This window comes from Thamnophis sirtalis, unplaced genomic scaffold (assembly GCF_051295495.1).
Source record: "Thamnophis sirtalis isolate CommonGarterSnake01/CBP01778 unplaced genomic scaffold, rThaSir2_p1.2 scaffold_17, whole genome shotgun sequence".
In the NCBI taxonomy this organism is placed as follows: domain Eukaryota; kingdom Metazoa; phylum Chordata; class Lepidosauria; order Squamata; family Natricidae; genus Thamnophis; species Thamnophis sirtalis.
Genome location: NW_028261397.1, coordinates 3,364,460 through 3,391,070, shown reverse-complemented (window position 1 = coordinate 3,391,070; position 26,611 = coordinate 3,364,460). Strand labels below are relative to the sequence as shown.

Genomic DNA, 26,611 nt, shown 5'->3' with positions numbered 1-26,611 from the left:
CACTGCACCACCTCGGGAAGCAGCCAAGTCCCTACAAATTCATTTCTTTACACAGGGGAGTCCTCGACTTACGATCGCAAATCGAGCCCCGAATTTCCGCTGCTAAGGGAGACGTCCGTTCAAATGGGGTTTGCCCCATTTTACGACCGTTCTTGCCACTGTGGCTAAGGGAATCGCTGCAGGGGTGACGTGCGTTGTTAAGCGAAACCGCCTTCTCCGTTGATTTGGCTTGCCAGCCCAGCTGCAACCGTCATAAGTACATGCCAGTTGCCAAGCGTCTGGATTTTGATCTTGACCACAGGGATGCGGAAACGGTCGTAAGTGTGATAAATGGTCACAAGTCTTCAGAAGTTGTGAATGCTTCAACAGGCAGAGCCTTCTCTGCAGGCACATGAGCTGCCGCCCAGCTCAGCTTCACTGCGCATGTGCGTCCCCCCCCCCAGCCAGCTGGTTTTAGGGTCTCTGCAATGCAGGCGTGGGCTGCATGTTCAGGGCTCACGGGCGCATGGAGGGGCGCTGCGCATGCATGCGTGGAGGCGGGGCACGTGTGGGTCACACACACATTATGGGTGCATATGTGTGCTTTCGGCATGGAACGACAGAAAGGGTTAGTCATCACTGGTATAAGGTCTCCTGCTTGTGCAGAGAGTTGGATTAGAAGACCTCCAAAGTCCTTCCAGCTGTTATTCTGCTATCCTTCCTTCTTTTCTCCCCTTCTTCCTTCCCCCCTCCCTTCCTTCCATCATGTCTCCTTCCTCCCTCCCCTTCCTTCCTTCCTTTTTCTTTCCTTCCTCCTTCTCCCCCTCCCTCCTTCCCTTTCTTTCCTTCCATCATTTCTCCTTCCTCCCTTCCTTCCCTTTTCTTTCTTTCCTTCTTCCTTCCTTCCCCTCCTTTCCTTTCTTTCCCTTTCCTTCCTTCCATCATTTCTCCTTCCTCCCTCCCCTTCCTCCCTCCCTTCCTTTTTCTTTCTTTTCTTTCCTTCTTCCTTCCTTCCCCTCTCCCTTCCTTTCCTTCCTTCCATCATTTCTTCTTCCTCCCTTCTTTCCTTCTTCCTTCCTTCCTTTTCCTTCTTTCCATCGTTTCTCCTCCCTCCTTCCCTTCTTTCCCTCCCTTCCTTTCTCTTTTTTCTTTCTTTCCTTCTTCCTTCCCCCCTCCTCCCTTCCCTTTCCTTCCTTCCATCATTTCTCCTTCCTCCCTCCCTCGCACCCTCCCCTTCCTTCCTTCTTTCCTTCCTTCTCCATCTCCGGAGGCTTTCAAGAAGAGATGGGACAGCCATTTGTCTGAAATGGTGTAGGGTTTCCTGCCTGAGCAGGGGGCTGGACTAGAAGACCTCCATGTCCCTTCCAACTGTTATTCTGCTACCTTTCCCTTCTTTCCTTCCTTCCTTCCTTCCTTCCTTCCTTCCTTCCTTCCTTCCTTCCTTCCTTCCTTCCTTCTTTCCTGCCTGCCTGCCTGCCTGCCTTCTTCCTTCCTTCCTTCCACCCTTCCCTTCCTTCCTTCATTTCTCCTCCCTCCCCCCTCCCTTCCTTCCTTCTTTCCTTCCTTCCTTCCTTCATTCTCCATCTCTGGAGGCTTTCAAGAAGAGATGGGACAGCCATTTGTCTGAAACGGTATAGGCTTTCCTGCCTGAGCAGGGGCTGGACTAGAAGACCTCCAAGGTCCCTTCCAACTCTGTTATTTTTCTATATTCTAAGTGACATTTTTAGTGCCATTGTAACTTCAGTCGCTTAAATGAACTGTCATAAGGACTATCTGTATTTGGGAAACGGCCTGAAAATATCATCAAAGAATCTAACACTGGGCTATCTGTGTATAAATCTCCTTCAAGGTATTGTATACTATTCCTTACTTTTAAAAACTGTGATGGCCTCCCCGATCAGTTTTGCCTTCTGAGCAATGGGTCATTTGAGCTGGCCACTTTTAACAGAATTACTGCTTTTTGACCCAAAAGGCTCCTGGGAGGGAGGAGGGAGGTTAAAGAGGGGCACGGCTTTGATTCTGTTGTTGCAGCCACCATTTTGACTTTTTTGACCCCCCTTCAGGTTCTCCACGGCCGCCATTTTGAGAAACGGCCCAGCAAATGCTTCCAATCCATCCATTGGCTGTAAAAAGGCAATCGATCAAATAAAGAGATTTTATTGTTGGTAAATAAACAACAGCGAGAGGGTTTCTTTTGCTCAATTTCCCACAATGAAGTCTGAGAATGAAGCTGAGCTGCTTTTAACGGCGGGGGATAATTGCTGAGAGCTGTTCAACGACTCTGCAATTTGCGTCCTCCAAATTTACTGGAAAACGGACGAGGCAAACCAAATCAGACGCCTCCTTTCTTGCCTCCTCCATTTGATCCCACGCTGAGTTCCAGAAGGAATTTCATCCTGTTGACTTCCTGCAAACATTCACACACTTTGAACACCCGGAAAGCTCAAACCAGGCGTTTAATGGCCGCCGAGGTGGTGCAGTGGTTAAATGCAGCACTGTAGGCTACTTCAGCTGAACTGCTAGTTCTGCAGTTCGGCTGTTCAAATCTCACCGGCTCAAGGTTGACTCAGCCTTCCGTCCTTCCGAGGTGGGTGAAATGAGGACCCGGATTGTTGGGGGCGATATGCTGACTCTGTAAACCGCTTAGAGAGGGCTGAAAGCCCTATGAAGCGGTATATAAGTCGAACTGCTATTGCTATTGCCCCCCCCCCCCCCAAATTCAAACAATCCTAGCGTAAGAAGTAATTACGCACACAAAAAATACACCACCCTGAGAACGAAATATTTGGGGGGATATCAAGAGAGGCAGAGAATATGAAATTTCCCAAAGGAGAAATGTGTTCTTAAAGGCAGAAAGCAGCCTCAACAGCCTCCAGCAGATGCCTGAAGTCTTTAGAATAGAAGAGTTGGAAGGGACTTTGGAGGTCTTCTAGTCCAACCCCCTGCCTAGGCAGGAAACCCTATACCACTTCAGACAAGTGGTTGTCCAACATCTTCTTCAAAACCTCCAGGGATGAAGCACCCACAACTTCTAGTGGCAAGCAGTTCCACTGGTTAATTGTTCTCCCTGTCAGGAAATTTCTAGGTAGCTTCCCCTCTTGATCACAGGGAGTCCTCGACTTGCAACAGTTCCTTTAGTGACCGAAGTTACAACGCCAGTGGGAAAAAAAGGGACTTAGGACCGTTTTTCACACTTATGCCCATTTCAGCCTCCCCCGTGGTCATGTGATCAAAATTGAGACGCTTGCCGTTGATATTTACCACGTTGCAGTGTCCTGGGGTGTGTGTGTGTGTGTGTGTGTGTGTGTGTGTGTGTATCATGTGATTCCCCCTTTCGCGACCTTCTGACAGGCCAAGTCAGCGGGAAGCTAGCTTCACTTAACGACCGTGGGACTAACAACCCCTGCAGTGATTCATTTAACAACGGTGGCAAGACATGTCGTAAAATGGAAGAAACTCACTGAACAAATATCTCGGTGTCAAAAATGTTGGACTCTTTTTTTTCTTTTGCATAAAGTTCCTTATTTTTTTTAACATATACAAAAATTCCACTGATTAATTGTTCTGTCAAATTACAATTTGACTGCAAATTTCGAGGCAATGCCTTAGCCTCAAATCCCTCTCAGTGAACGACTCAAAAGAACGACTCTCACAATGTCCAAATGACAGAATCCGTGTTTGGCACCTCAGGCAGCTGTCGGGGTTCCAACGGATGCCCTAATTAAATCATGAGCCTCGAGCCAAGCTTCAAAAGCAATCCAGCTTTTGAGGCCGAAGAGCCGAGGTGGCGCAGTGGTTAGGGTGCAGTACTGCAGGCCACTTCAGCTGGCTGTTATCTGCAGTTCAGCGGTTCTAATCTCACCGGCTCAAGGTTGACTCAGCCTTCCATCCTTCCGAGGTGGGTGAAATGAGGACCCGGATTGTTGTTGGGGGCAATATGCTGACTCTGTAAACCGCTTAGAGAGGGCTGAAAGTCCTATGAAGCGGTATATAAGTCTAACTGCTATGCTATCTATCTATCTATCTATCTATCTATCTATCTATCTATCTATCTATCTATCTATCTATCTATCTATCTATCCTCTATATCTATCTATCCTATCTATCTATCTATCTATCTATCATCTATCTATCTATCTATCTATCTATCTATCTATCTATCTATCTATCTATCTATCTATCTATCCTCTATATCTATCTATCCTCTATATCTATCTATCTATCTATCTATCTATCTATCTATCTATCTATCATCTATCTATCTATCTATCTATCTATCTATCTATCTATCTATCTATCATCTATCTATCTATCTATCTATCTATCTATCTATCTATCTATCTATCTATCTATCTATCTATCTCCTGCAAGAAGAGCCGAGGTGGCGCAGTGGTTAGGCTGCAGTACTGAAGGCCACTTCAGCTGACTGTTATCTGCAGTTCAGCGGTTCAAATCTCACCGGCTCAAGATTGACTCAACCTTCCATCCTTCCGAGGTGGGTGAAATGAGGACCCAGATTGTTGTTGGGGGCGATATGCTGACTCTGTAAACCGCTTAGAGAGGGCTGAAAGCCCTATGAAGCGGTATATAAGTCTAACTGCTATTGCTATTGCTATTAGGAGCAACATGTCGGCAAGCACCCAAGTGAAGCCAGCTCTGATCCCATGTATTTTATGGCCCAACTATGACCATGTCCCCCCCGCCCTCTCCAGGCTTTGTCATAAATCACATTCTCCAACAGAGCACTTTCACAGGCTGTTGAGATCACGGCCCTCCGGTTGCTGCGGGTATCCTGGGAGACAGCCTTGAGAAAGGTGTGCCTGAAATGTGCTTCTGGTTGTGGCTGCAACTCGAGAGGGTTCCACCACAAATCAGCGAAGCCCTTCTGCGCGGAGACATAAGCGCGAAGACTAAATCGCGGCGTTCTAAGCACTAGGGAAAAACGCGACCCTACCGCGATGACATAATCGCGGAGGGCAAAATCGCGCATTCCCAAGCACTCACTACCCTAAACCTAACCCTAAACCTAACCCTAACCCTAACCCTAAATCTAAACCTAACCCTAAACCTAACCCTAAATCTAAACCTAACCCTAAACCTAACCCTAAACCTAACCCTAAAACAAACCCCTAAACCTAATCCTAACGCTTACCTTAAATGAAGTTGGCTTTTTGCCGCGGTGCCATTTTAAAGCGTCCTTATGTTGCCACGCTGTTGTCACGCCGGTGATGACGCGCGGTGATGACGTCGCGGCTTTAGCGCTGCAATTTTGACCCGCGCGGTTTTGACCCGCGCGGTTTTGTCGTGCCACGCTCGAGAGCAGGCCAGGAATGCTTGCGACTTGACAGCAGCCCATTTTCAGCCATTCTGCTGGTCAGCTCAGGTGTCATCTTTGTCTTTGTCAGGGTTCGAACCCCCAATGAAGGAAGACTCCGAGGCTTGAGTTTCCTCAAAGTTCCATTTTATTAGAGATGTCATATTGGCACATCTGGGAAAACCCGAATTCGAACGTTCCCAGGTTTTCCCCACCCAAACAAAAATCCAAGCCCCTGCCTATCACCCACATGTCCATCACGTGGACCAATCGGGCACCATCCAAAACTGGAGACACCTCCCAGTCACACACATCGCAGCTGCAGGGCAAGATGTCCTTGACTCTCTGAGAAAGGAATGTTATTTTGACTATACATCTCCTAAACTCCATATAATCCCCTCTCCCATTTTCCCACAGTAGAAAAATGTGGCAGGCCGGAAGGCCCAAATTTAAAAGATGGCTTCCAGGTCTAACAACATGTCCATCACACGGCCCAATCGGGCACCATCCAAAACTGGAGACGCCTGCCAGTCACACCATCACAGCTGCAGGGCAAGGTGTCCTTGACTCTCTGAGAAAGGAATGTTATTTTGACTATATATCTCCCATACTCCATATAGTCCCTTCTCCCATTTTCCCACAGTAGAAAATGTGGCAGGCCTGAAGGCCCAAATTTAAAAGATGGCTTCCAGGTCTAACAACATGTCCATCCCGTGGCCCAATCGGGCACCATCCAAAACTGGAGACGCCTCCCAGTCACACCATCGCAGCTGCAGGCAAGACGTCCTTGACTCTCTGAGAAAGGAATGTTATTTTGACTATATATGTCTCCCAAATGCCATATAATCCCCCCCCTCCCGTTTTCCCACAGCATTGAAGGTGGCAGGCCTGAAGGCCCAAATCAAAAGATGGCTTCCAGGCCTGACATCCCAGTTAAGACTCAAAAGTACGACTCTCAAAATATCCGAATGGTAGAATCCGTGTTTGCCACCTCAGGCAGCCCATTTTCGGTCATTCTGGTGGTCAGTTCGGATGTCCTGAAAGGGGAGGGGGTCTTTGCCAGCTTGGGGGCAGAAAAAGATGGGTTTCCTGACCCTTATAGATTGGGGGGGGGGGATGTTCACTTCCAATGCCCCTGAGGGCAGGGCAAGAAGCAATGGGTGGAAAACACTGGTGGCCCTCGACTTATACAATACGATAGCAGAGTTGGAAGGGACCTTGGAGGTCTTCTAGTCCAACCCCCTGCCTAGGCAGAAAACCCTGTTTCAGACAAATGGCTATCCAACATTTTCCAAGCCACCTGAGGGTAGAACAAGAAGCAATGGGTGGAAACTAATCAGGGAGAGAAGCAACATGGAATTAAGGAGACAATTAGAACAATTAATCAGTGGGACAGAAATTGCCTCCAGAAGTTGTGAATGCTCCAACACTGGAAGTCTTTAAGAAGATGTTGGAGAGCCATTTGTCTGAAACGGTATAGGGTTTCCTGCCTAGGCAGGGGGTTGGACTAGAAGACCTCCAAGGTCCCTTCCAACTCTGCTATTGTATAAGATTGCATAACATCTTCTTAAAGGCTTCCAGTGTTGGGGCATTCACAACTTCTGGAGGCAACTTCTGTTCCACTGTTCTACCCAGTTCCTGCAACCGTTCTTCATATGTTTTAGCCTCCAGTCCCCTAATCCTCTTTCTTGCTCTTCTCTGCACTCTTTCTAGAGTCTCCACATCTTTTCCACATCGTGGCAGCCAAAACTGGATGCCGTATTCCAAGTGTGGCCTTCCCAAGGCCTTGTAAAGTGGTATTAACCCTTCACGGGATCTTGAGTCTATCCCTCTGTTGATGCAGCCTAGAACTGTGTTGGCTTTTTTGGCAGCTTCTGCACACAGCTGGCTCCTATTTAAATGTTTGTCCACTAGGACTCCAAAATCCCTTTCAAGTTACTACTGTTGAGCAAAATACCACCTGTACTGTACCTGTGCATTTCAGTTTTCTTGCCTAAATGTGGAACCTGACTTACAACCATAATTGAGCGCAAAATTTCTATTGACATGGGATTTATGTTATCGATGGTTAGCTAACAAGAACAGAAGTTAGAAACACCGAAATATAACAAAAAAAGGGGTCAATGAGACAAGGGAGGTTTGTTAAGTGTAACGTTCCCATGGTTCGCCCATGAGGCCAATGTTGAGAAAAGACAAGACACGAACTTTCTCGGGATGGAGCGAACCAGATTGGGGGTGTGAGAGCCCCTTTTATTGAGATAGGACAAAGGCAGGAGGAGCAATAGCATGTGGTTAAAAACAGCCTGTAAAAGTACAATTTCTAATCTACTGCTCAGGGAAGTTCTGTCTATATATGGTCAAATCCTGGGCGTCATTGGTAGGGCACTCAGGATGTTATGTTATGAACTATCAGGATGTTATGGGGTTTTAGGAGTTTGTTTTCTCCTGTGTGGTTCAGCATGGCTATGCATGCCCTGTTATGAACTGGGCCATGGGTGACCCACACCTACACAAGGAACTATATTACAACAGTTAAGATAGGAAATTAAATATCATGGTTATTGTTTCTAGTATTAGGAATGTAATGAACATCGTTTGATTATTGTTTTTCAAAACTATTTGCTCCCCGGACAACGCACTGTTTAATACAAAATGGAATTTTTATACGTTAAAAAAAAATATGGTGGACTTGTAAAAAGGTCAAAGCATTTTGGATAAAAATATGATGCAAAATATTCTTAAAAAGAGGATAAAGTTTACCCCTCAGTTATTCTTGTTAGGTATAATCACAGACTGTACAGTGATAGAGACTAATTTGATTCTGAACTTAACAACGGCAGCAAGGCTGTTGGTGGCGCAGTACTGGAAGAAGAAAGAATTGCCTACTATTCAAGAATGGAGGTTAAAAGTAAGAAACTTAGCAGAGATGGCTAAAATATCAGCATACCTCAAGGATTATTCAGATGAGAAACACAAGTTGGAATGGAGAAGATGGACTGATTATATTCAAAATAAATATGGGACTAAGAAACTTCAGATAGCTTATGAATGAATGAACAAGGAATGTTACAACTTATCTAAATTTAGCTTTACAATGACGCTAATAATCTAATTAGTTAGATTATTTTAGTATATGGTTGCTAAATGTTTAATGCATTTGCTCTGGGAGGTTGGGGGGGGTTGGGGGGTTGGGGATGTGGGGGGGAAGGTGGAAGGTATATAATTGTAAAACTCATTAAAACTTTTAATAAAAAAAAAATAGGGAACTTTATGCAAAAAGAAAAAAGAGTCCAACATTTTTGACGCTGAGATCTTTGTTCAGTGAGTTTTCTTCCATTTTACGGCCTGTCTTGCCACCGTTAAGTGAATCACCGCAGGGGTTGTTAGTCCCACGGTCGTTAAGTGAAGCTAGCTTCCCCGCTGACTTGGCCTGTCAGAAGGTCGCAAAAGGGGGAATCACGTGACACACATACACACCCCGGGACATTGCAACGGTCGTAAATATGAATGGCAAGCGTCTCGATTTTGATCACATGACTGAAATGGGCGTAAGTGTGAAAAAACGGTCCTAAGTCCCTTTTTTTCCCCACTGGCGTTGTAACTTCGGTCACTAAAGGAACTGTTGCAAGTCAGGGACTCCCTGTGATCAAGAGGGGAAGCGACCTAGAAATTTCCTGACAGGGAGAACAATTAACCAGTGGAACTGCTTGCCACTAGAAATTGTGGGTGCTTCATCCCTGGAGGTTTTGAAGAAGATGTTGGACAAGCATTTGTCTGAAATGGTGTAGGGTCTCCTGCCTTGAGAGAGGGGCTGGACTAGATGACCTCTAGGGTCCCTTCCAGCCCTTTGAGTCTAAGATTACATGATTCTTGATTGACCTCAGCATTCAATCACATCCACATGGTTAAGGTCAGTGACCCGCGGTGAGGTTTATGGCTGGTGAGGCACTGACACAGGGGTTTCAAATTTTTTTAGACTTGTGGACTTCAACTCCCAGAATTCCACAGCCAGGCATGCTCAGTTCCGATTTAAAGCGACAGCATTTGTTTTTCTCCTTTGCGAAAAAGTTTTCCTTCATTCTTTTTCTTCTCCCAAGTAAGGTTGGATTCCTTTTACGGGAAATGAATCAAGGAAAAAAGCAACTTGGAACTAAGGAGAAATTCCCAGATAGTGAGAAATCGGGACAATCCTTTGGTCTGGAATGGCGTGAGACTTCCTGCTTGAGCAGCGGGTTGGACTAGAAGACCTCCGAGGTCCCTTCTGGCTCTGTTCGGCCGCAATTCCTCTTCAGCATCACATAAGCTGCACCCACGGCAGCATCGGCGCCTTCGCCGTACACCACGGGGAGAGCGAAGGCCTTCTCCACCTCCTGCCTCATCACCTCGTTCCGGCAAAGTCCGCTTCCGCTGGCCACGATCCGCTTCGCCCCGGCGTCCTTCAAGCTCTCGGAAGGGAGCATGGAGTGGAGGTTTCGGACGACCCCTCGGCACAAGGCCCGGATCACCTGCCCCAGGGAGATCTCGGAGGCCGCGATGGCCGTCACCGAAGCCAGGCTGGTGGGCGCGTGTCTCTCCCCGAAGACGGTGGGGCAGATGTGAAGAGGGCTGTCGGCCTGGGTCAGCCCGGCTTCAATCATCGGCCGATAGAGGTCCGATTCGGAGGCTTCGATCCCTGCAAAGGAGGAGGAGGAGGTGGAGCAGGGATGGAAAAGGAGTACCGGGGAGGGGGAGAGACACCTCGGCTTACAACCGCAATGGCGGCCAACGTTTCTGTTGCTAACCACGAGATTCGTTAAAGCGGGGGAAGAAGAGGAGGGAGGGAGGAAATGGAAGGAAGGAAGATGAAAAAGTGAAAAGGAAGGAGGGAGGAATGGGAAAGAAAGGAAGGAGAGAGAGAAGAAAAGAAGAAAGGAAAGGAGGGAGGGTGAAGGAGGAAAGGAAGGAAGGGAGGAGAGAGGGAAGGAAAGAAAGAATGGGGAGGGGGAGGAGGAAGAGAAGGGAGGGAGGGTGGAGAGAGGAAAGGAAAGAAGGAAGAAAGTGGGAGGAAGGAGAGAGGGAAGAAAAAGAGGAAGGAAAAAAGGAAGGAAAGAAAGAGGGAAGGAATGAAAGAATGAAGGAGCAATGGAAGGAAAGTAAGGAAGGGAGGAAGGAAGGAGAGAGGGAAGGAAGGAAGGAGAGAAGGAAGGGAGGGAGAGAGGGAAAGGAGGAAGAGAAGGGAGGAAGGAATGAGAGAAGGAAGGGAGGGAGAGAGGGAAAGGAGGAAGAGAAGGGAGGAAGGAATGAGAGAAGGAAGGATGAAAGGAAAGAAGGGAGGAGAGAAGAAAGGAAGGGAGGGAAGGAGAAGAAGAGAAGGGAGGAAGGGAGGAGAGAGGAAAGGAAAGAAGGAAGGAAGAGGGAAGGAAAGGAGGAAGGAAAGAAGGAAGGAGAGATGGAAAGAAAGTAAGAAAGGAGAGATGGAAAGAAAGTAAGGAAGGGAGGAAGGAAGGAAGGAAGGGAGTGAGTGAATGAGAGGGAGGAGGAAGAGATGGAAGGAAGGAAGGAAGGTGAGATGGAAGGAGAGATGGAAGAAAGGAGGGCAGGAAGGAAGGAGAAAAGGAAGGAGAAAAGAAAGGAAGAGAAAGAGGGAAGGGCTTGCAAGTCTGAGGATGGAAAAAACCCACCTGCTTGCCCTCCCAGAGCTCAGATAAGCCCCCCACCCCCTCCTGAAATGTCTACCTAGCTCCGCCATCCATCTGACCAGCATCTTCACGAACGTCGCCATCACGTTTCCGCCGTTGAGCGAAGCGGCCACTGCCAGGTAGCGCTTGTCGAAATACGGGAAATATTGCACGGGGGAATTCGGATCGGGAGACTCCACAGGCCGAAATCCAGGGGGCATGGGGACCGCCAGCTGGGCAGACGTCCCCAGGTTGAGAACTGGATGGACGGAAAGGAGGGAGGAGAGAGAGAAGAATTCATAAATAAATTTAAAAAAAAACACTTTTAAAAATGAGACATTTTCCCCAGCTGCTTCCTTCTCTTGTTGCTCCACTCCATTAACAATTAACCTGATAGTTGATGGGTGGAATTATGTATAATGGAAAATAGTGATATATAAATATAAATGGTTGGTAAAAAAAAAAAATCTTTTCTTTCACATGGGGATTATATAAAGGTCTACTGTTATCAAATAGATAATCAAGAATGTAAGGATAAAGTTTACTCCTCAGTTATTTTTACTAGGTATATGTACGGACTTTACAGCAGTAGAGACTAACTTGATTCTGCACCTAATAACGGCAGCAAGACTGTTGGTGGCGCAATACTGGAAGAAGGAAGACTTGCCTACAATCCAAGAATGGACATTGAAAGTAACAAACTTAGCCGAAATGGCTAAAATATCGGCATATCTCAAAGATCACTCAAATGAGAGATATAAACGAGACTGGAATAAATGGATTGACTATATACAAAATAAATACGGGACCAAGAAATTCCAGTTAGCCTATGCTTAAGATTTAAGCATAATGATTTAAACTGTTAAAAGTTAGTTCCGTAAGAAGAAGCTAAGGTCAATGCAGAATGTCATTAATTTCTTTATTTCCTTTTTTCTCAATAGATTTTAGACTGTGTTTGTTAAAAATCCATACCGTGTACGGGTTCTGGGAAGTCGGGGGGGGGGGGGAAGGAGGAGGGGGGTTGGGGGGGTGGAGGGAGGGAGGGGCATCCAAAAAAAATTGTACTTCAATGTTTTAATGATTGACGAATGATGAAATATTTGTGTTTTTTAAAAGAAATAAAACCTTTTTAAATATTAAAAAAAAAAAGAATGTAAGGGAACTATGATTTATTGGGAAAAAAATAATACTAATCGTAATTGAACGTATACTGTACAATGAAAGTGAGGTATTTAGTTATACTAGATGAAAAATCTGAGATGGTAAATGTTATTCGAGAATATGGATGTTAAAACACCTGGAACCAAACGACATGCTGTATGTGATGATGCTTTTTGTGTGTGTTTTTTGTGTTCTTTTTTTATTGTCTGTATGTATTGTCTGTGTAATAAAAATAAAAATTTATATATATAAAAAAACAATCAATCAGAACAGACTTGGAAGGGATCTTGGGAGATCATCTAGTCCTGGCGAACCTGTCAGCCTCTGCTTTGCTGCTGCTTCGGCTGCCATTGAAACGGGAAGGGGGGGGCATGGTATTTGGGAGGGGTTTACTAATTGTGCTGGAGGAAGATTCTGGAGTTCTGCTGCCTGTCGGACTACGCATGCGTAGGAGATTCCCGCCAGGACTAACGGCACCGACATTCCATCTTCATGATGCCTTTTGAAGTTATCTCGCACCTGACACTTGGGAGAATTATGATTGGACTGTAGCTGTGATGCCAAGGGGTGGAGAATGGGCCATTCTATATATCAATTGCTTTCGCGCCTAAATAATCAGACTTCGCTTCGCTATGCCTTTAATCATTTATAATTAGTAAAAGTACACTTGATTTCTATCAATGGAGTCTCGTGGTCTTCTTTCCTAATTACTCAATGAAGAGGTGCCGACAGAACCTGTGCCACGGGCGCCCAATGTGGCACGCAGAGCCCTTCTCTGTGGGCATGCGTGCCGTCGCCAGCTGCACATCTGGCTTCCAGCATGCACATCAGGGGTGGGAGGCTGCCGGAATTACTGCCGGTTCGGCGCGCATTTGCAAATAAAAAGGTCTGTGCCAAACCTTAAAAAAATGAAAAAATAAACACATTTTCCCCCATGAAAATTGTTCCATGCATGCGCAGAATCGTAAAACAAGATGGCGGACCGGTTTGGGAGCGTGGCAGGCCTGGGTCACTACCGCTTCCAGGTGACTCTCTATTCAGCCGAACCGGTCTAAACTGGTAGGAACCCACCTGTGGGGCACATGTGCGCCAGCCGGCGAAACACCGGAAAACGGCCTGAAAACAGTCAAAAACACCTCAAAAACTGGCCGGTTTTTGGGGTCATTTTATGGGATATATTTTCAGGCCTTTTCGCCGTTTTTCAGGCCGTTTTAGGTGAAAAACAAAAAATCAGCCTGAAAATGGCCCATAAAAGTTTATAAGGCCTTGGTGAGGCCACACTTGGAATCCGGCATCCAGTTTTGGTCACCATGATGTAGAAAAGATGCTGAGACTCTAGAAAGAGTGCAGAGAAGAGCAACAAAGAGGATTAGGGGACTGGAGACTCAAACATATGAAGAACGGTTGCAGAAACTGGGAATGTCTAGTTTAATAGAAAGAAGGACTAGGGGAGACAGGATAGCAGCCTTCCACTATCTCAAGGGTTGCCACAAAGAAGAGGGAGTCAAACTATTCTCCAAGGCACCTGAGGGTAGAACAAGAAGCAATGGGTGGAAACTAATCAAGGAGAGAAGCAACTTAGAACTGAGGAGAAATTTCCTGACAGTGAGAACAATTAATCCGTGGAACAGAAGTTGCCTCCAGAAGTTGTGAATGCCCCAACACTGGAAGTCTTTATTTCCTTTATTTAGGTTTACGAACCGTCCTTCACTTACGACCACAATGGACATTTATGTTGCTAAGCGAGACAGTTGAGAAGGGAGTTTTGGCCCCTTTTATGATATTTCCTGCCGCACTTCTCCTCCTCCATCATTTTACATAACCCAACTCCCTTCTAGCATTGATGATGTTCCCTAGTTGGCTCATGAAATGTCTGAAAGAAAGCAGCCAAGCTCAGAGAGCACCAGGGACCCCACAATCCCCCCCTCCTCTTCTTCCTCTTCCTCCTCCTCCATATTCCCCACTCCCTTCTAGCACTGATGATGTTCCCTAGTTGGGTCATGAAACATCTGCAAGGAAACCACCAAGTTCAGAGAACACCCAGGACCCCACAGTCCTCCTCCTCCTCCTCCTCCTCCTCCTCCTCCTCCTCCTCCTCCTCCTCTCCACAATTCCCCTCTCCTTTGGCACTGATATTGTTCCCTAGTTGGGTCATTAAACCTCTGCAAGGAAACCACCCAGCTCAGAGAGCACCAAGGACCCCACAGTCCTTCTCCTCCTTCCTCCTCCTCCTCCTCCTCCTCTCCACAATTTCCCTCTCCTTTGGCACTGATATTGTTCTCCAGTTGGGTCATGAAACGTCTGCAAGGAAACCACCAAGCTCAGAGAGCACCAAGGACCCCACAGTCCTTCTCCTCCTCCCCCTCCCCCTCCCCCTCCTCCTCCTCCTCCCTTCAATCCCCACTCCCTTCTAGCACTGATGATGTTACCTAGTTTGATCATGAAATGTCTGCAAGAAAACCACCAAGCTCAGAGAGCACCAAGGACCCCTCAGTTTTCCTCCTCCTCCTCCTCCTCCTCCTCCTCCTCCTCCTCCTCCTCCTCCTCCTCCTCCTCCTCCTCCTCCTCCTCCTCTCCACAATCCCCCTCTTCTTTGGCACTGATATCGTTCCCTAGTTGGGTCATGAAACGTCTGCAAGGAAACCACCCAGCTCAGAGAGCACCAGGGACCCCACAGTCGTCCAATTCCTCTACGAGCCCGAAGTTCCATTTTCCTGCAAAGCAGAAACCGCCTTCCTTCGCTCGAGTTCAACCTGTTCCGTTCGCGGCTCCAGCGGCACCTACCTGCATCGCTGCTTTCAGACATGCAAGAGAAAACTGAGCACTGGAAATCTCCCAAGGCTACCCCGACCTTGGTCCCGGCTGGGATCCGGTGCCACGCTTGGCAGGTTTCCCCCGCCAGATCTCCGGAATCGACCACTTCGGGAAGCAGGTGGATGGGAAATCCAGCGTTTTCCAAACTAAAAAAAACAGAAGCAGGAATCAACGGGGGTGGGGGGGTCTGCGGGGGCTGAATAACATGGGTAGCCCTCGACTTACGACCACAATGGAGCCCCACATTTTCGTTGCTAAGCGAGACAGTTGTTACGTTTTGACTTTTATGGCCACTGTTGTTAAGTGAATCACTGCAGCTGTTAAATGAGTCACATGGTTGTTAAGTGAATCTGGCTTCCTCATTGCTGGTCAGAAGTTTGCAAAAGGGGGACGCTTGGCAATCGACTCGTGTTTATGACGGTCGCAGATGCTGCGACCGTCATAAACACGAGTCGATTGCCAAGCGTCCCCCTCTTGATCATGTGACCACAGGGATGCTGCAATGGTCTTAAAGTGTGAAACATGGTGATAAGTCATTGTTTTCAGTGGCATTGTCACTTCAAACGGTCGGTAAATGAATGGTTGTAAGTTGAGGACTACCTTTATTCCATCTCTTCTTTAGTCCATTTCTATATTGTTTGATTGCTGCATTAGTTTCAATTTCTATATTTATTCTGTTTCTACGGCCACCCAACACAATGAATGCATTTAAAATAACAACATTTTAAAACTTAACTTAAACAAATGTTAAAGAATGTGCTTTAAGACAGATGGACTTCAGTCATGTTGCCTGGGGGATTGTGGGAGTGGAAGTCCACCCATCTTAAAGCATTCTGGCTGGGGGATTCTGGGAGTGGAAATCCTCTTTTCTTAAAGCAGGTTGGCTGGGGGATTCTGGGAGTGGAAGCCCACCCCTCTTAAAGCATTCTGGCTGGGGGATTCTGGGAGTGGAAGTCCTCCCCTCTTAAAGCCTGCTGGCTGGGGGATTCTGGGAGTGGAAGTCCTCCCCTCTTAAAGCCTGCTGGCTGGGGAATTCTGGGAGTGGAAGTCCTCCCCTCTTAAAGCCTGCTGGCTGGGGGATTCTGAGAGTGGAAGTCCTCGCCTCTTAAAGCATGCTGGATGGGGAATTCTGGGAGTGGAAGTCCTCCCCTCTTAAAGCCTGCTGGCTGGGGGATTCTGGGAGTGGAAGTCCTCCCCTCTTAAAGCCTGCTGGATGGGGAATTCTGGGAGTGGAAGTCCTCCCCTCTTAAAACATGCTGGCTGGGGGATTCTGGGAGTGGAAGTCCTCCCCTCTTAAAGCATGCTGGATGGGGAATTCTGGGAGTGGAAGTCCTCCCCTCTTAAAGCATGCTGGATGGGGGATTCTGGGAGTGGAAGTCCTCCTCTCTTAAAGCATGCTGGATGGGGAATTCTGGGAGTGGAAGTCCTCCCCTCTTAAAGCATTCTGGCTGGGGGATTCTGGGAGTGGAAGTCCACCCATCTTAAAGCCGGCTGGATGGGGAATTCTGGGAGTGGAAGTCCACCCATCTTAAAGCCGGCTGACTGGGGAATTCTGGGAGTGGAAGTCCTCCCCTCTTAAAGCATGATGGCTGGGGGATTCTGGGATTCCAGCCAAATTCAGGTTGCCAGGTTTGAGATGCCTTGAATGAAGCCCCAGTGCCTACCCACAGAGTGTTGTGTGAACAGTGTATGTTTGTCCCTTTAAGGCCACCTGCAGACTTACAGTTTAGTGTTCCAGGATTTTTCTAGGGTGCTGAAGTATCCCCAGGCGGCGGCGTTTTGCACAGACATCTGTGGCTTCTCTCGGCCGCACAGCATGGCCACGACGTAGTCCTGGATGGTCCCAGCAGCTGTGTAGGGGGCTAGAAAATCTGGCCTGGGCAGCAAGGAAAGATAAGCAGTTCAGGCAGACAGATAGATTGACACAGACTGAATGAATTGAATGAATGAATGAATGAATGAATGAATGAATGAATGAATGAATGAATGAATGAATGAATGGACAAATGTACATCTATTGGAAAAACTGACCAGCATGAAAATATTATGCATATGCACATACACACACACACACACACACACACACACACACACACATATCATCATCATCTTCATTTAATGACTTCATAATCCCTTGCAGGGTGGAGTCTGAGTGGCTGAATGGAGCTGAGTGTTTCCTGGCCGGATGCCTTTCGTGTCACCAATGCGGAGTTTTGTTCAGCAGACACATTCTCATTGTGCCTGGAGAGAGAAACAACTGCCTCTACCTAGGATCGAACTCACGGCCTCCTGATTGTGAGGCAAGAGCGCCACCTCTAGGCTACCACATCTCCATCTGTCTCTGTCTGACTCCCTCTCTCTCTCTAGTCCTCGATTTACAACAGTTCATTTAGTGACCATCCAAAGTTACAATGGCACTGGAAAACGTATAACCGTTTTTCACCTACAACCTTTCCAGCATCCTCACGATCATCTCGTCAAATACAGATGCTTGACAACTGACTCATACTTATGACGGTTGCAGTGTCCCGGGGGTCACGCGATCCCCTTTTGCGACCTTCTGTCAAGCAAAACAGTGGGGAAGCCCGTTTCACTTCACAAGCAAATTAACCACTTATCAACCGCAGGGATTCATCTAACAACGATGGCAAAGGAATGTCGTAAAATGGGGCAAATCTCACTGAACCAACGTCTGTATTCATCTGAGGATCTGAGAAAAATTTTGGATTACGTCTTCTTGTCTCGGGATTTCCTCATTTTTCTAGTATTGTACAAATAGAATTCTTGCTGCTGTCAAGGCTAAATACAAATTCCCTTTATTATATTTTTCTGGTATCCCTAACAAGAATATTTCTGAAAAAAAGAGAAAGCTAGGTGAATGGGTGGAATGAAAAGATAATAAGAGGAGTTCCCGAGAGACTAAGAGAAAATGGTTGAAAGGAGGAAAGAAGGAAAAGGATCTACTAGTAGAATAGAATGAAATATTCTATGAAATGTTAATATTGTCAATGGGATATAGCTAATACAATGTGAGGGAAACAGATTAACATTACTAATTGTGGATAATTAATTAAGTGAAATGTTTACTATACAAAATTAAATTTGAGGATGTATATATTATCGATATTATCGATATTAAAACAGAAGAATAGATGGAAATGAAATGTTAAATTCGATTAACTTGGAGGGGCGAATAATGATATTGCTTATATGTTAAGAAGAAATTAAATTTAAATTTAATAATGGAAATGAAATGTTAAATTCGATTAACTTGGAGGGGCGAATAATGATATTGTTTCCATATTAAGAAGAAATTAAATTTAAATGTAATAATAGTTGGAAATGAAATGTTAAATTCGATTAACTTGGAGAGGAGAATAATGATATTGTTTATTAAGAAGAAATTAAATTTAAATTTAATAATGGAAATGAAATGTTATATTTATTAACTTGGAGGGGCAAATAATGATATTGTTTATACATTAAGAAGAAATTAAATTTAAATGTAATAGTTGGAAATGAAATGTTAAATTTGATTAACTTGGAGGGGCAAATAATGATATTGCTTATATATTAAGAAGAAATTAAATTAAAATGTAATAATAGTTGGAAATGAAATGTTAAATTTGATTAACGGAGAGGAGAATAATGATATTGTTTATATATTAAGAAGAAATTAAATTAAAATGTAATAATAGTTGGAAATGAAATGTTAAATTTGATTAACGGAGAGGAGAATAATGATATTGTTTATATATTAAGAAGAAATTAAATTAAAATGTAATAATAGTTGGAAATGAAATGTTAAATTTGATTAACGGAGAGGAGAATAATGATATTGCTTATATATTAAGAAGAAATTAAATTAAAATGTAATAATAGTTGGAAATGAAATGTTAAATTTGATTAACGGAGAGGAGAATAATGATATTGTTTATACATTAAGAAGAAATTAAATTTAAATGTAATAGTTGGAAATGAAATGTTAAATTTGATTAACGGAGAGGAGAATAATGATATTGCTTATATATTAAGAAGAAATTAAATTAAAATGTAATAATAGTTGGAAATGAAATGTTAAATTTGATTAACTTGGAGGGGCAAATAATGATATTGCTTATATATTAAGAAGAAATTAAATTAAAATGTAATAATAGTTGGAAATGAAATGTTAAATTTGATTAACTTGGAGGGGCAAATAATGATATTGCTTATATATTAAGAAGAAATTAAATTAAAATGTAATAATAGTTGGAAATGAAATGTTAAATTTGATTAACGGAGAGGAGAATAATGATATTGTTTATATATTAAGAAGAAATTAAATTAAAATTGGAAATTTAATAATAGATGGAAAGGAAATGTTACATTTGATTAACTTGGAGGGGCAAATAGTGATATTGTTTATATATTAAGAAGAAATTAAATTTAAATTGGAAATTTAATAATAGATGGAAAGGAAATGTTACATTTGATTAATTTGGAGGGGCAAATAGTGATTGTTTATATACTGAACAGAAATTTAAATTTAAATGTAATAAAAGTTGGAAATGAAATGTTAAATTTGATTAACTTGGAGAGGCGAATAATGATATTGTTTATATATTAAGAAGAAATTAAATTTAAATTGGAAATTTAATAATAGATGGAAAGGAAATGTTAAACCTGATTAATTTGGAGGGGCAAATGGTGATATTGTTTATATATTGAGCAGAAATTGAAATTGAAATTGGAAAATATGGAAAGGAAATAAGGCGGCTGAAATTTGAAATGGAAATACGATGTAAAATGAACTATGCATAGAGAAGACGTAAAGGGGGCAACACTTTGTTTTTAAAAGAAATTAAAATATGTGACAAATTTTCTTTTAAAAAACTTTGTTTCCAAAAAATAAAAAAAGAGAGAACATTTCTGACTTATAATCTGCATGTACCTGTTCTTCAAGAGCCAGAAGACGGTGGCGCAGCCGTAGCCGGAAGCCACGCTGAGGTGCGATCGAGGTGCCGGGAGGGAAGAGAGGAAGTGGGGGCTGCAGCGGCCATCTTGCCAGGTGATGAGGTGACTGACTTTATCCGGCCGAAAAGTCCACCGGCCTCCACTTTCCGTCCAGGTGCCACCTGGAAGAGGCAGGTGACGGCTCAGGTGGGGGAGCACCAGAGACCAGGCGGATCACAACCCTGCTTTTCCGTTGCCTGACCCGACAAATGCGCGCCGACAAAACCGCGACGTCAAAAGCGCGTCCACAAAACCGCACCGACAAAACCACTCCCAGAAAAGCGCGATTAGGGTTAGGGTTATAACGTTGTTTTCGCGCCCCACTAGGTTGTTTGTTGATGGCGCGGTTTGTCAGCGCGCATTTGTGGGCGCGCTTTTTTATTTTTTTATTTTTTTAAAAAAAGATGTTATTGGTAAAAAGAAAATACAACATCCATAACTTGTAAAAAACAATACAACTACATTTCAAGATATTCCCATACTATCAAATCATTATAAACATCAAAGGTTAGGTATCTTATTCCTTCCCTCCCTCTTCTCTTCCCTCATTTCTTCTTTTCCATATCCTTTTCTTCCCTCCCCCCCTTACTTCCTTCTCCCCTGCCTTCCCTCCTTTCTTTTCTCCTTTCCTCCTTTCCTTCCCCCTCCTTTCCCTCCCTCGATCCCCCCTCCTTCTCACGTACCTTCCCTCCCTCCCTTCCTCTTTCCCTCCTCCTTTCTTTTCTCTTAATCTCCCTTCTTTCCTCCCTCCTTCCTTCCTTCCTTCCTTTCAACACTCCTTCTCTCTTTCTTTCCCTCCCTCTTTCCCTCTTTACTACCCTCTCTTCTTCCCTCCCTCCTTCCTCCCCCAGTTTCTTTTCTTTCTTCTCTCCTTCTTTCTTCCCACCTTCTTTCCCTTCTCTTCTTTCTCTTCCTCCTCTTTATCCTTCCCCCCTTCTTCTGCCTTTCCTATTCCTCTCCTTTCTCCTCTCCATCCTGACTTCCCTGCTGTCCTCCTTCCCTCCCCTCCAACCTTTGTTACATTTGCATATTTTCCTCTGCTGAGGACAACCTGGTTCTCTTTCCCTTTCCTTGCTTGAAGAGGCAAGGATTATAAATCCTCTCTGTGGGCGCGCTTTTGACGTCGCGGTTTTGTCACCGCGGTTTTGTTGGCGAGCATTTGTCGGGCACGCATTTGTCAGTGAACCTTTCCGCTGTGTTGGCTGTCCTTGAGGCGCGAAGGGTACTGGGAAGGGTATTTAAAAAGAGGAAGTCCTCGACTTCCGACCGTTCTCTTAGTGACTGTCTGAAGTGAAAAAAGAACTGACAAAAGGATCGTTTTTCCACTCTTACGACCGTGGCAGGCTCCTGTAATCAAAATTCAGAGGTTTGGCCAACTGGTTTGTATTTATGACGGTCGCGCTGTCCTGGGGGTCACACGATCCCCATTTGCGACCTTCTGACAAGTCAGTGGGGAAGCCGGATTCACTTAACAACCGTGTCAACCTGTTCTCCAAAGCACCCGAGGGCAGGACAAGAAGCAATGGATGGAAACTAACCAAGGAGAGAAGCAACCTGGAACTGAGGAGAAACTTCCTAACATTGGGGACAATTAACCCATGGAACAGCTTGCCACCAGAAGTTGTGGGTGCTTCATCACTGGAGGTTTTCAAGAGAGACTGGGCAGCCATTTGTCTGAAACGGTGTAGGGTTTCCTGCCTGAGCGGGGTTGGACTAGAAGACCTCTAGGGTGCCTCCTAACTGTGTTATTTTATGTTCTAAATCTCACCTTTTCCAGCTTCCCAAAACATCACCCCGTGCATTTGTCCAGAAACGCCAATGCAGCAAACTCTTTGTGTAAAATCCGGAGAAAGAGTCACCAGACAACTGTTCAAGGCTTCGATGATTCCATGGACATCCTGCTCATTCTCCTGTGAAAGAAAGAAAGAAAGAAAGAAAGAAAGAAAGAAAGAAAGAAAGAAAGAAAGAAAGAAAGAAAGAAAGAAAGAAAAGAGGCAGGCAGGGAGGGTGGAAGGAATGAAAGAAGGCAGGAAGGAAGATGAGAAAGTGGGAAGGAAGGAAGGAGAAAAAGTGAGAAGAAAGGAAGATGAGAAAGTGGGAAGGGAGGGAGGAAGGAAGGAGAGAAAGTGAGAAAAGTGAAAAGAAAGGAAGATGAAAAGAAAGGAAGATGTGAAAGTGGGAAGGAAGGAAAATGAGAAAGTGGGGAGGGAGGGAGGAGAGAAAGTGAGAAGAAAGGAAGATAAAAAGAAAGGAAGATGAGAAAGTGAAAAGGAAGGAAGATGAGAAAATGAGAAGGAAAGAAGGAAGGAAAAAGAAAAGGAAGGGAAACAAGAAGGAAGAAAAGAAGGAAGGATTTGTTAAATTTGTTAAATTTAGCTGCTATCTAAAGAGACTCTTGGGGGAGAAAGAATACATCGGGGAAAAATTTATGAGAAAAGAGAATGAATGCTTTACGAAGAGAAAGTCAACCGTCAGTTATTAGAAGTTTCAGGGAATTTTTTAATTGAAAAATTAAAATGTGTAGACACATATTTTAGAACTAGGGAGAAGTAGGGCAGGTCAGGCTGAGACCAAAGGTCACTGAGATCACAGAATCGGGAGGCCCTTCAGACAGTCACTCACGCCCTTGTGACCTCAAGACTGGACTACTGTAACGCGCTCTACATGGGGCTGCCCTTGAAGAGTGTTCGAAGACTCCAATTAGTCCAGAATGCAGCCGCGCGAGCGATTGTGGGTGCACCAAGGTACACCCACGTTACACCTATCCTCCGCGAGCTGCACTGGCTGCCCATTGGTCTCCGGATACGCTTCAAGGTGCTGGTCGCTACCTATAAAGCCCTACATGGCATCGGACCTGGGTACCTGAGAGACCGCCTCCTGCCGATTACCTCCCATAGACCGATTAGATCTCACAGGTTAGGTCTCCTCCGGATTCCATCTGCCAGCCAATGTCGGCTGGCGACTCCCCGGGGGGAGAGCCTTCTCTGTTACAGCTCCAGCCCTCTGGAATGACCTCCCCGTGGAGATCCGGACCCTCACTACCCTCCCGGCCTTCCGCAAAGCCACCAAGTCCTGGCTGCTCCAGCAGGCCGGAGGGCCTGTGAAACATCCAGCCCCACGGAAATTGTGAATGTTGCGGTTTTGTTTTTAAAGTGTTGTCTTTGTCTAGTCTTCCCCCTTCCCTTGTCTATTGTGAGCCGCCCGGAGTCCTTCGGGAGTGGGCGGCATACAAGACAAATAATAAATAATAATAATAATAATAATAATAAGGAGAGATTCAACCTAGAAATAAGGAGGAATTTTCTGACAGTGAGAACCATCAACCCATGGACACAGAAGTTGCCTTCGGAAGTTGTGGGAGCTTCATCCCTGGAGGCTTCCAAGAAGAGACTCGACTGCCATCTGTCAGAAATGGTGTAGGGTCTCCTGCTTGGGTCAGTGGGGGTTGGTCTAGATGACCTCCGAGGTCCCTTCCAACTCTATTCGCTCTTCAACCTTACCCTCAACTGAGCATCTCTGATGGGCACATTGGCCTGCACGGGCTTGGTACAGCTGGCGACCAGGGACGGGCCTCTGTTCGTTTTTTCCACCAGGGCCACCTTGACGGATGTGGTACCCAGATCGATGCCAAGGATGCATGGGGCGGGCAGCCCGATGGGTTGCTGTCTCTCCTGCGCCATCCGAAATCCCTGCGCCTTTAAGCCTGGAGTCCCGGAACGTGAAAAAAATGAAACCACCTTTAGCCCTACATCTGCTCAACGGGCGCGACAAATTTTGGATGCTTTTCATTCACTGCTTTTAAAATGCTCTTGTGGTTTTAAATGCCATGTGGGATTTGAACTGTAAGCTGTTCAGAGCCATGGATCGAAATCGTGGCTCTAGAAATCGAATAGCAATAGCACTTAAGACTTATATGCCGCTTCGCGGTATTTTACAGTCCTCTCTTAACGGTTTAGCGAGTCAGCCTCTTGCCCCCAACAAGCCTGGTCCTCATTTGACCGACCTCAGAAGGATGGAAGGCTGAGTCAACCTTGAGCCTGGTGAAATTCGAACTGCTGGCAGTAGGCAGACTCAACCTGCAGTGTTGCAGTCTAACTACTGTGCCACCATGACAGGAAAGAAGGAAGGAAGAAAGGAAGGGAAGGAGGGGGAGGGAGAGAGGAGGAGAAAAGGCAGGGCGAAAGGAAGGAAGGAGAAAAGGGAGAGAGAGAGAAGGAAGGAAGGAAGGAGAAAAGGGAGGGAAGGGAGAGAAGGAGGAAGGAGAGAGAAAAGGAAGGGAGAGAAGGAAGGAAGTAAAGAGAAAAGGGAGGGAGGGAAGGAAGGAAGGAGAAAAGGGACAGAAGGTTGAGAAGAAGGAAGGAGGCAGAAAAGGGAGGGAGAGAAGGAAAGAAGGAAGGAGAAAAGGGACAGAAGGGAGAGGAGGAAGGAGAGAGAAAAGAGAGGGAGGGAAGGAAGGAAGGAGAAAAGTGATGGAAGGGAGAGAAGAAGGAAGGAGGCAGAAAAGGGAGGGAGAGAAGGAAAGAAGGAAGGAGAAAAGGGACAGAAGGGAGAGAAGGAGGAAGGAGAGAGAAAAGGGAGGGAGAGAAGGAAGGAAGGAAGGAAGGAGAAAAGGGACGGAAGGGAGAGAAGAACGAAGGAGGCAGAAAAGGGAGGGAGAGAAGGAAAGAAGGAGAAAAGGGACAGAAGGGAGAGAAGGAGGAAGAAGAGAGAAAAGGGATGGAGTGAAGGAAGGAAGGAAGTAAAGAGAAAAGGGAGGGAGGGAAGGAAGGAGAAAAGTGATGGAAGGGAGAGAAGAACGAAGGAGGCAGAAAAGGGAGGGAGAGAAGGAAGGAGAAAAGGAACGGAAGGGAAAGAAGGAGGAAGGAGAGAGAAAAGGGACGGAGGGAATGCCTTGTCACATTGGTTAAATGAATCACTGCAGTAGTTAAATTACCGTAGTAACTTGGTTGTTAAGTGAATCCTTGCTTGTGAGAAGGTCGCAAAAGGGGGACTCCAGGACAGTGCAACCGTCACAAATGTGAGTCACTTCTCAAGCATCTGGATGTAAATCATGTGGCCATGGGGATGCTACAATGGTTATACATGTGAAAAAATAGTCATAAATCGCTTTTTTCAATGTGTTGTAACTTCGGCCACTAAACAAACTGTTGTAAGTAGAGGACTACCTGTATTGATTTGTTAGAAGTTTAAAAGCCTCTAATCTGCCCCCCCCCTTTCCTATTTTTAACAGATGTCTGATCTGAAGTCAGAGAAACTCTTTCATAAAATACATTTTTTTCCCCTTAAAAGTAACACACTGGAATCAATCAAAGTTTAAAAGACGTGGGAACTTTGCACCTCCGAAGGAAGTTTGATCCTGACCGGCTGAAGGTTGACTCAGCCTTCCGTCCTTCCGAGGTGGGTAAAACAAGGACCCGGATTGTTGGGGACAAGAGGCTGACTCTGTAAACCGCTTACAGAAAGCCGTAAGGCACTATAAAGCGGTATATAAGTCTATGTGCTATTGCAGGATAATTCTGCCCACTGCCAAGAGTTTGATCCTGACCGGCTCAAGATTGACTCAGTCTTCCATCCTTCCGAAGTCAGTAAAATGAGGACCCAGATTGTTGGGGGCAAGAGGCTTAGAGAGCGTTGTAAAAGCACTGTGAAGCGGCATATAAGTCTAAGTGCTATCGCTATGATCGTTGCAGTGTCCTAAAGTCCCTTTTGTGTGCTTCTCACAAGCAAAGTCACCGGGGAAGCCTGATTCACTTAACAGCCGGGTTCCTAACTTACCAACTTCAGTGATTCACTTAATGACTGTGGCAGGAAAGGTTGTAAAATGAGGCAAAACTCACTCAACAAATACCTCAACAACAGAAATGCTGGGGTTGATTGTGATCATAATGTATTGGGCCAACCCTAATCTCAGTGACTCTGGGCGCCTTATAAAAAAAACTCTTCCAACAAGCAAAATCAGTGAGGAAAACTCAATTCATTTACCAACCACAGTGATTCATTTAACGACCGCAGCAAAATATGTATATAACTGGGTATATAACTCACTTAACAAAGAATTCCTGTCTCAATTGTAATCATAAATTGAGGACTACCTGCGAGCAGGCAAGCAGACTTTGCTAAGATTCAGATGTGACAGATTCCCATCAGCCCAGGTTATGCTGCATGATGGGTATTGGAGTCCCAGATATCTAGAGAGGAAAGGACCCCAAGAGGCTAGGAAAGAGAAATGCAACCTCAAATATAAGCCATAAAAAGGAGATTCCCCAGCCTTTAATCTCTCCCCCGCCCCCGCAATGCAGCTGCAGTAAATGCACATGCAAAAAAGTAATAAAATCATAATGACCAGAAATGCAATGAAAAGGGAGCAGGCAGCTGGAGCAATGCAGAATAGCTTCGAGGCCTCATTTTCCAAGCATATCTTTCACCTTCAAACAGGTAAAGCTGAGCGGTCTGCGGTGTAGGCTGGAAAAACAGCTGCGAAAGGCAGAAAAATCGGCTTTAAAATGAACTTTGGAGCAAAAAAGAAGCCTGCCACACTCAATATGGGGTCCATCGTGGCGCGGCAGCCATCTTGAAGAGGTCACCATCGTATCTGTGCTGCATAAACGGCTTCGTCACACCCAGTATGGCGGACTAAGACTCCCGTCGCCATGTTGGGCGTGTCTTAACGCTCTTACCCTTTTAACATCAT

At 45.4% G+C, this 26,611-nt stretch overlaps 1 protein-coding gene across 1 annotated transcript; it reads right to left on the bottom strand.

Moving 5' to 3' along the window:
* Positions 1 to 8,509: 8,509 nt before the first annotated feature.
* On the bottom strand, positions 8,510 to 26,418 carry SHPK (sedoheptulokinase). The gene is made up of 8 exons (XM_087702884.1): positions 26,264 to 26,418; positions 23,421 to 23,623; positions 21,689 to 21,830; positions 19,859 to 20,042; positions 16,649 to 16,801; positions 14,896 to 15,071; positions 11,009 to 11,209; positions 8,510 to 9,965 (listed from the first exon to the last, which is right to left on the bottom strand). The coding sequence occupies exons 2-8, from the start codon at positions 23,598 to 23,600 to the stop codon at positions 9,532 to 9,534; spliced, it is 1,470 nt and encodes a 489-aa protein (XP_087559010.1). The 5' UTR covers positions 23,601 to 23,623; positions 26,264 to 26,418; the 3' UTR covers positions 8,510 to 9,531.
* Between the last annotated feature and the right edge of the window lie 193 nt (positions 26,419 to 26,611).

Coding starts and splice junctions, on each gene's coding strand:
- SHPK (XM_087702884.1), bottom strand. CDS start 23,600: ATGGCGCAGGAGAGACAGCAACCCATCGGGCTGCCCGCCCCATGCATC. Junction 20,043..21,688: donor GTTTTGGGAAGCTGGAAAAG/GTGAGATTTAGA, acceptor TGCCTCTTCCAG/GTGGCACCTGGACGGAAAGT. Junction 15,072..16,648: donor AAATCCTGGAACACTAAACT/GTAAGTCTGCAG, acceptor TGTTTTTTTTAG/TTTGGAAAACGCTGGATTTC.